General features: G+C 38.5%; 1 protein-coding gene across 3 annotated transcripts; it reads right to left on the bottom strand.

Annotated features, from left to right (window-relative positions):
* Window positions 1-147: 147 nt before the first annotated feature.
* hdac10 (histone deacetylase 10) lies at window positions 148-8,703 on the bottom strand. 3 transcript variants are annotated; one of them, XM_026311857.1, is made up of 20 exons: window positions 7,922-8,703; window positions 6,947-7,081; window positions 6,760-6,856; window positions 6,243-6,340; window positions 5,612-5,716; window positions 5,442-5,510; window positions 5,222-5,348; window positions 4,659-4,724; window positions 4,513-4,572; window positions 4,230-4,319; window positions 3,940-4,046; window positions 3,775-3,842; window positions 3,442-3,676; window positions 3,204-3,294; window positions 2,991-3,076; window positions 2,113-2,169; window positions 1,957-2,038; window positions 1,280-1,468; window positions 988-1,147; window positions 148-884 (listed from the first exon to the last, which is right to left on the bottom strand). In XM_026311857.1, exons 1-20 carry the CDS (start codon window positions 7,984-7,986, stop codon window positions 820-822), a joined length of 2,052 nt encoding a protein of 683 aa, XP_026167642.1. In that variant the 5' UTR covers window positions 7,987-8,703; the 3' UTR covers window positions 148-819. The 3 variants fall into 3 exon arrangements, with proteins under 3 accessions (XP_026167642.1, XP_026167643.1, XP_026167644.1); XM_026311858.2 differs by lacking the exon at window positions 7,922-8,703 and adding an exon at window positions 7,181-7,874; XM_026311859.2 differs by lacking the exon at window positions 7,922-8,703 and adding an exon at window positions 7,181-7,874 and having other exon boundaries at window positions 6,780-6,856.
* Window positions 8,704-9,441: the final 738 nt, after the last annotated feature.

Here is a 9,441-nt window from a genome sequence, read left to right as displayed (position 1 = left end):
AAGACTTAATAAAGACTGAGAACTATGCTGATAATTTGCCACAAAAACAAAATAAAATGTCATTCCTCAATGTACAAACCTCTGGGCTAGGTGATGAAATGTAAAAGGCAATTATTACCAATATACAGATTTCACTGTGCATATGGGTAACCATCTCGTGGAGGAAATTTAATCTCAAATCTTCCTACTAAGCTTCTTAAGAATCTAAGATCATTTACATGTGGTTGAAAAGCACAAAGCAAAATCAAATCAAACTATTTAATACGACCTGTAATACAAGTTTAATCAATTCAATGTGAATTAGATACCAAAAAAAAAAAATTCAAAGATAAAAAAATTAAAAATTAAATAGAAAATGTTAAATATTAGTGTATCTCCACTGATCTGATGCACATCTGTCAAGTGTGTTTGTGTGTAGTGATGAAAGATTCTGATGCATCTGCTTAATCCTTCATGATTTTTTCACAGTTTCATCTTTACCTTTTTTGCATTAAGGCTGAAGCATATACTTGCTGGATCTAGTATCTAGTAAATGTGCAGCTCTAGTATTTCAATCACTAACATTTTTTTACTATTTAGTCAACAGTTTGTTGTTAATAAATTTAAGATAAAGTATATTCGCACACTAGAATCTGAGTCATGGTATTAGTTCAGCTGACCCAAACATTCCTGATATAAAAAAATGTTTACAGTATCATAAAAGACAAACAACTCTGTGTTGAGTGTGTTAATGTGTGGGAGTCTAATTCCAGGGGATGTTAGGGCACAGTGTGTATGATAGAAGTTCAGGCTACACATTAAAACCTGACAAGAAATGTATCAAAACACCTGACTGACAGGCCAGGGCCGGCTTCTGTGCTCATCACAGTCTTCAGTTTCTGGTGCTATTTTCAGAAAACAAAAATTCAAATTAATATTGTACAAATCATTTTAACAGCTTTGTAGATATCATATGTAATGTTTGTGAGGCCACTTATGCAAATTCACCTGTAGTCTGCAGTAGTTTCCAGTCAGCCTTTAGTTTGTGTCTCAGGCTCTCGATGGCCTCCACATCTTCTGGTAGAGGAGCATGAAGTTGCCCCAGAGAGGGCGCAGCTTCTCCAAGCAGAGAGGAGGCGGTGGGCCTGACGCATGCCCCCTCAACCTCCTGAAATGAAAATAATGACTGAGCACTAATGTAAAACATGGTGCCTCAAAAATGAACCAAAAATAAACACTTGTACTTCCACATTATCAAAAAATGAGATGGATTTCCTGAAACTTGTCACAGCCTTCTTACCTGCATGAGTACCAGTGTGTGCCCTTGGGCTAGGCCTTGCAACAAACCTATTAGATGCTGCCACACACTGTCACTAAGCCCACTGTCTGGCATTTGAACCAACAGAACCAGGCTGGGGTCATACTCATAACCCAGAGGCAGGAGGAGGCCCAACACAGCATGCATGAACCCTGACATGTCCCCACAGCCCTGTGGGAGGACAAACACACTTGATGTATTGATATATTAATTCATTAAACTTAACTTAATTCCCTTACTAATCCCACAATGGGGAAATTCTATGACCACCTAAAGCACACACACAGTGAGTGAACACACAAACACACCGTGCACACACACCCGGAGCAGTGGGCAGCCAGCGCTGCGGCACCCGGGGAGCAGTTGGGGGTCCGGTGCCTTGCTCACCTCAGTCATGGTATTGAGGGTGGACAGGGTGCTGTCTGCCCACCGACAATTCCTGCTGGACCTGAGATTCGAACCCACAACTTTTTTGAGTTGCAAGTCCAACTCCCTATCCATTAGGCCACAACTGCAGTAAATAACTACTGCAGTATTCAAGAATATTGTTCATCAAATGCATCAATTGTATTGTAGTGGACATAAACTTAAAATATATTTATTTTCTACAATATTTAAGACCTCATGCTGTGACAGGATTTAACAAGTACATGAATTACCTGTTTCAGACACACAGGAATGTGATATTTGCATTTCTGTTCATCAGACTTCTTGTTGCTTATTTGCATCACAAGTGTTTTCCTAAAGATGGAAACATTTGTATTATCTTAGAGCAAATAAATTTCTTTTAAAATTCATTTAAAGATGATCCTCACCCATCATCTGTGCCAGGACTTGGTACCCTCCCGTCTCCGAGACACACAACTAAAACCCTGCAATAAAGAGAAGAAGGGGTATTAAATTATACTGTGCTCTTTACAATAACAAACCCTTTAATAAACATGTAAAATTCATGTGAAAAGCAGGGGTACACCCTGGACACCACAGGATTTTTTATAGTTACTATCTTCAGTGACGTTAAATTGCTCATAAAAAGAAAAAAACATAGATGCATAGAAATCATCTAATTTAGCGACAGCACAAATAAGAAAAACAAATAAGCCTAAAAATCCAAGAAAACCTAAACATATACAGCTTAACATTTAATAGAACAGCTGAACATTTGTAGGAGCTTTACAGGCAGATTTTACCACTGGACAGAGCCAGACTGGTTCTTTCCCCATTTCCAGTGTTTTTGATAAGCTAAGCTAACCATCTGACTGTAGCTTCATATTTACTCTAAAGTTAAACGAGTGGTATCAATCTTATCATCTAATTACTGGCAAGAAAGTGAATAACCACATTTCCCAAAATGTTTCAACTATTCCTTTAAGGATTTTTCTGCAAAAATATTTCAGCAACATAGTCTAGGTCAGTGCTTTTTAAACTTTTTGTGTTGTAGGCAATATTAATCATGAAACCTTTAACAAAACAATTAAAAGAATTAATCTGAAACTTCAAATCACACCCACACCCATTTAAACCAGACAAGTCACAACATATTAAACTGAAAAGGAGAGATGATTCTAAAACTTCATAAAAATGACATGTGATTGTCACAAACGCCCTCAGCACACCAGGACTTGCATCACAGCACACTAGTCATACTAAGACATACAGTTAGTACACAAGGTTTGGTTCCACATTGCTATACCGGTTACTGAGAGCAGCTGCAGCATGCTGGACAACACACATCATCGCCATGGACACGTCATGGACCAGTGCCAAGCCACTGCAGATCTGAGAAGCAGTAATTAGACATAGTGACATCAGCCTGCAGCTGTTAGCAGATTAGCAATACAAAAATGTAGAGCAGCTCACGTCACAGCACAAACAAGATCCCTGACAAAACAGATTTTGACTGTACCTCATTCTTCTCCATTTTCTTTACAAGGCCAATAAGACTGGAGACTGTTGTGAGAGCATCACTGTCATCTCCATTTTTGAGGAAATTCTCCCTTATCGAGGGGAAAAAACACATTTTTGATTAATGTAGAAGACAGTTTTGATTTAGGCAAAACCTCTTCCTGAATAAATAAGAAATAAACTTGATTAGTGTGGATACTGGTAAATAAAATGAAGCATTTCCAACCACAGTTCCATACCTCTGTTTGTTGTGTGGGTCAGGATCCTGTGATGAACTGAAATGTTGACATCCATCCGGGCAAGGCACATCATCAGGGAGCAGTACAGCAGTACGGATAAGGGGACTGATTCGTTTTGGAGGCTGTGACCACACATTTTCCTCTGTGCTTTTCTTTTCTTCTTGCTTATCCATATTTTCTTCTTCTTCTGCTAACTTAATGCGCTTGGTGCTTATATCACAGGCAGGTAGATCAGCTGGAGAAAAGAGTAATAAAACTTTCTTTCTGAAGTAGTGACTACAGAACTAAAAGGGAGGTTAAAACAATAAAAACAGAATCATCAGAATGTTATACCTGCGTGTTTGAGGCAAGACCAGTATTGTCTATGAGCTGAACGTACACAGTGAAGGGACTCCAGTGCACTGAAAGAGAAAAATAAATGCACTACAGTCAGACATAAACACACATGGTACTGTTTGACACCTAACTATATATAATGTGATAGATGGTGAGACAGACCTTTTGCAGGGACCCTCAAGGTTGGCAGGTCGTGGCGCAGGTTCACCAAGCAGTGTTTGAACTGTCTGACACACTGACTGTGCAAGAGATGTCAAATTGTACCCTCCCTGAAAACAGTCACAAAATGTAACCTTTAAAAAGATCCACAGGTCACTAGCACTTTGTACTAATTTCCCAAAATGAAATGAGTGGCCTATTTTGATATGTTCATCTTGATTGTTATAAGAATGTGTGTGTGTGTGTGTGTGTGTGTGTGTGTGTGTGTGTGTGTGTGTAAACAACAAACAGACCTCAAGCACAGCACACACTTTGCCTCCTGCAAGGTTCATTAGGAGGTGAGTGAGGTGGGCAAATATGTCTGGAGTGGCACACATTTCACCCTGAAATCAGAGGCAGCCGCTCAAGTCCATATAAAGTCACAGTGGAACATATGGTAAAAGCATGGGAGTCTTATACTACGCAGACGTCAAGAAATGCTGCAACAGTGCATGCAGATGATACTACAAAAATGTAGTTCTGCAATGATACTGCAGATAAATTTAAGGCTTCATTATGCTACTTTACATTCAGTACCTCTGGGTCGCCAATGGCTGAGTCAAAGCCCGCACTCACCAACACCAAGTCTGGGGAAAACTGTGCCCAAAAAAACCAAACAAAAAAAAACATTCAGTTAACACATCACATGATCTATTAGACAAAATGCAAACTTTCAGTCTCACCTCATATGCAACAGGCAGAAGGACGTGACAGAAAACTGAAAGATAGTCGCTGTTCTGCATTCTCACCTGAACAAGAGACCTCATTAATTAACATATTCACACACACAACCTTGTGTACACAACTACCAGAGCTAAACAGACTAGCTGATAACATTTAGCTGATCAACAGCAGTGAACCAGTGCTGATTTTAATCACTGTATTTTATTTTGAGCCAGTATAAAGATAGCACTTTACCTCTTGCTCACGCTAAGAAAGCACATCAAACACTTCTGAGCTCTGTTAACGTACGATAATTTGACAATTCTTCACACAAAATTATTCATTGATTAATGAATAATCATCATGAATGGAAAACATATTGTTAGTTGTAGCTTTATATGTAATTTATTGAAATGAACTTTGTGCCATTTTTTTCTTTTATTTTTTTAAGTCTGCTTCAAACCACAAACTCTATTAAATATTTACTTTCTTTCCACTACATTCTAAAATTCAAACAAACATTTTTAAACATTTTTAGCAAATCATTTATAATTTTAACTGAACAGTATTTGTGGATACTTACGTCGTTCCATGGCACATTTATAGTAAATCCAGCTCCTTTCTCTTTGCCAACACTGTCAAAGTCGGACTCTCTAAGATTAGGCCAGAACTTCTGGTGCTCATAGCGGTGCCATGAGAAGTAGAGCACGCTGGTGACAAAATGTTAATGATGTTAAAGTTTTTTTATGTCTGTGGACAACAGCAACATAAAATCCAGCATCCTTCCATTAGCAAACACTCACCTTGGATCATCTTCAAAACAATACTGCACCCCTTGACCATGGTGAACATCCCAGTCAACTATCAACACTCTGGAAAAAAAAACCCATAAAGACATAATTAAACACATGGAAACAGAACATTACAGTGTGTTTTGCTGGAATAAAGTAAAGAAACATAAAAGTCATATTACCTCTTAAGTCCATACTTTTGCTTGGCATATTGAGCTGCTATGGCCACATTGTTGAACACACAGAAACCATTTGCCGCACTGCGCATACTGTGGTGTCCTGGTGGTCTATGACAGAGAAATGTAAGTTTATCTATCAGCTGTTTTGTCACTTTGTCAGTAACAAAGTAACATCTTATAGCTTCTTAATGACGTTACCAAATGCAGAATATGTGAAGTTAAAAAAAAAAGTGATATCTAGTAATTTGTTAAGCACGATTTTATTTGTATAGAGGTTTATATTATTAGTTCACCAATATTAAAATTCAGTAGTAGACAACCCTTTTAGCCTGTTATGTTGGTCAGTTACTTTCTGACCACTTTTACTTTTTTTTCTAGTTAATTTTTTGTTTCCCTAGCAATTTTCTTAAAAAACTGACTCAAATATTTTTGTGTATTTCTTCATTAATAGATTCCCATCTGACTAATATCTCTAGACCATTGTACACACACCGTTTATTATAGAGATAAAAAACTCAATTCATTTGCTTTTCAAATAAATATTTTCTTCCTCATATAAAGTATTTGAATACACACTTAGCACACCATCGGGTACAAATCAGGACTTCGGTCTCTCATTGGTTGACAGGCTCACCTGACCAGAGCCATGCCATTCCTCACTTTCGCCATCATAACGCTGTCCACTAGTTGTAGTGTGGCTCCTGCAGCCAGCTTGGCACAGTGATAAATGTTCTAGAAGAAGAAGAAGAAGAAGCACTTTATTAATCCCCATGGGGAAATTCAATTGTTACAGAAGTTATTCTAATTTAAAGTTATTAAATTTAATATTGTTCAAATTATATTAATTAATAGTAATTGATAAAGTAATTAACTTGTATGTAGAAAAGTAATAAAGTAATTTATTTTTGGGGGTTTGTGTGTGTGTGTGTGCGTGCGTGCGTGCTATTGTTTATATTGTGGCATTATGGCCGTGGACACATTCCCAACATTCTATTTATTATATATATTAGACACATTCTAGGACAAAATACGAGTGAAAAACACCTTCTTTCATCACCACAACCTGAGAAAATTGTCCCTCTAACCACCACAAATATGAGATACAGATGAACTGCAGCTGCAAAACAAAGTCACTTAAGAATAGGACTAACAGGGTGGAAGTAGACGTCACCATAATGCAGGGTGAACTCCTTCAGGTCCTCTAGAGTCATGTAAGGGGTCTTCTTCACTGCCTCCAGGTATTCCTCACTGTTAGGAGGAGCAAGGTGTAGCTGAGTGACCACAGTTAGAAGAATTAACTGAACCAGGTGGAAGAAATTATTAAAAATCAGGACTGACCTGTGAACCAGCAGAATGTCTTCATCTGTGGCCTCGCGGACAGGTATGGAGACACAACGATCAGCCAGACCACTCCTGACCAGAGCTTCATGACTCACCGTGAGACGCTCGGGTGCTTCAATCTTACATGCTGGGCTGGAGAAAGATGAACATGGAGTTCAAGTTTGAATAATGTGTTATATTTTGCGTGAAAAGAAGTATATATATCATCCAAATAAAAAAGACTTAAAGTACATTTCCTTTTATAATCCATGCTGAAAAGCAGTTTCAGAGTTAATATGTGACCATCGCACAAAACCCTTTTTGTGAGCTCAGTCAGCAGTGAAACTGCAAATCCACATGAGGAGCACACATCACTGTCTTTGCCAAATTAAACAGAAAAGTTTCAAATGTCTGGAGCTCTTAAAGTAACATTAACTAGCAAAAACAAACACTGGCTGGGAACTGTTCAAAAACACTTCAAGGCTCCTTAACACAAAAACTCATACTGTCAGCCATATCAAAAGTCACTTTATGGTCTAATTAATTTTCTTATAAGTCATGTTTAACACCTTTGTAACACCTTTATAACACCTACTAAGCTGTTTTTGTGTTTTATTGTATTACTAACAGTATGGCACTAAAATCTAATGCTGATTTTGACCTCCTTTACTAGTGCAAGTTATTTCTACTGGCCAGAACAGCCAGACTGAGCCAGGAGAGACCGGTCTAACAACAACAAACTGTACTAAGCCCACTTCCTGCAGTGTTTTTAGACAACACTCATTCATCCATTACAAATTAGAAGGAACTGTTTACTAATCGTGCTAAATGGAAACATGTTCATGCCCTATAGCCTAATATGATCACGTCAGGTAGCTCGTAACGTTGGGCTTCATCTTGTTAGACCGACAGTAACTTCGCTCAACGTCAGTTTGTGAATATAACGGGAAGAAATGAGGGTCGGTAAAAACCCCGTTAACTAACGTTACTTACTCAACCCAGAGCAGTTTGTACTTGGTCATCTCCTCATCATAAATCAGCGCTGTGCCCGCTGCCATCCTTTCTCTGTGCTGTTATATGTGTATAACAGCACATACGAGCAGTGCCGTGCCGTGACGTTTAACGTGACACCGGGAGCCGAAACGTGTGTAGAGCAATAACCGCAGCTTCCGCTGCCAGAGAGGATTTATCTGAGCCACGTGATCAGTGCCACGCGAGGCCTCGTTTCTTTTTTCCTCCAGAACCACGTAACTGTGGACAGTTTGTGGATGTACAAATATATTATATTATATTTTATCCTGACAACAGGGAAAGTAATATACTTTCTTTGCTGTTGTTCCATACTTCTATTATCACAATTATATAATACCTACTTAAAACACACCAAGATTGTTTTTTCTATCTATCTACCAAAAATATAAAAACATGCAAGAATCTTCAATGAATTCAGCATAAGCACAACGAGCAGCAGCATATCAGCATATCAGTAATATTGGCACTGTATGGAAGCGACTTGATTATCACCAGACTGCACTTCATTACTTTTGCCAGCAGGTGTGACTAGTAAACATAGTGTTATAAGAGGCTTCGAGCCTCACTGCTTTAGAAAAGCTTCGTTTGGCCATCTCTAATATAAAGTGCGCAACAAGTCGGATGACTGGAAATCTCCAGCTCGTCTGACAAAACTTCTGCAGATATCATCTTCTTCTTCTTCCTCCTCTTCCTCTTCTTCTTTCTCTTTCTCCTCCTCCTCCTCCTCTTCCTCTTCTTCTTTCTCTTTCTCCTCCTCCTCCTCCTCTTCCTCTTCTTCTTTCTCTTTCTCCTCCTCCTCCTCCTCCTCTTCTTCTTCTTTTTTCCCTTCATCTTTGTGTTCGTCTTCTTCCTTGATGTTTATTGGTGATTGGCAAAACAACTTAGTTGCACTACTGCTACCTACTGGACTGGAGTGTGGACCAGGAAATTGAGCAGAAAAAACTCCCACTACTTTATTTTTAAATTTTATACTAAATAATGTCTCCATATATTCTGCCTGATGAAACCTGTCAATGAACTGGATGCAGAAACAAAGGTGTTGTACCTTCCTTAGTCCTATTGTTTTCTGCACAATGCAATAATACATGTTTCAGGTTTATTACAATGTTTGCATTTTCCACTAGGGTGCTAGACTGTTTTGTCTAATGTATGGTTGAGTAATGTATGAACTATTCTCTGATGAAATTCATCTTCCCTGCACCAACAGATCTTTGTTTACTATAAAAATGTCCTCCATGTTTTATTGGTATCTCAGTGCTCGTGCTATTCCTGTTTATGCATAGGTCTTATTGAAGATCTTAGCTTCAGTTTTGCTAAACAGAACGTAACATTTCTTAATCAATAGGCATGTTGAGTGTCTTACTCCAGTTACCCGAATGTAACTCTGCACTTCTCAGATTGGGCTGTGTGTTTCTTTCTCCTCTACCACTGCAGGGCCAACAGTATTTCCAGCAGCTCTGCAGTAAAAAAGCCACAGGTGG

This window comes from Mastacembelus armatus, chromosome 6, assembly GCF_900324485.2.
Source record: "Mastacembelus armatus chromosome 6, fMasArm1.2, whole genome shotgun sequence".
NCBI classification, from domain to species: Eukaryota; Metazoa; Chordata; class Actinopteri; order Synbranchiformes; family Mastacembelidae; genus Mastacembelus; species Mastacembelus armatus.
Note: the sequence above shows the minus strand (reverse complement) of the source record. Positions and strands in the feature narration are given on the sequence as shown.

Bases quoted from the DNA above. Each gene is read 5' to 3' on its own strand.
- hdac10 (XM_026311857.1), bottom strand. From the start codon at position 7,986: ATGGCAGCGGGCACAGCGCTGATTTATGATGAGGAGATGACCAAGTAC. The intron at 5,511-5,611 runs GTAATATGACTT...TTTTTTTTCCAG, and splicing joins CAAAAGTATGGACTTAAGAG to AGTGTTGATAGTTGACTGGG. The intron at 1,148-1,279 runs GTAAGAAGGCTG...TTTTCATTTCAG, and splicing joins ACACACTGGTACTCATGCAG to GAGGTTGAGGGGGCATGCGT.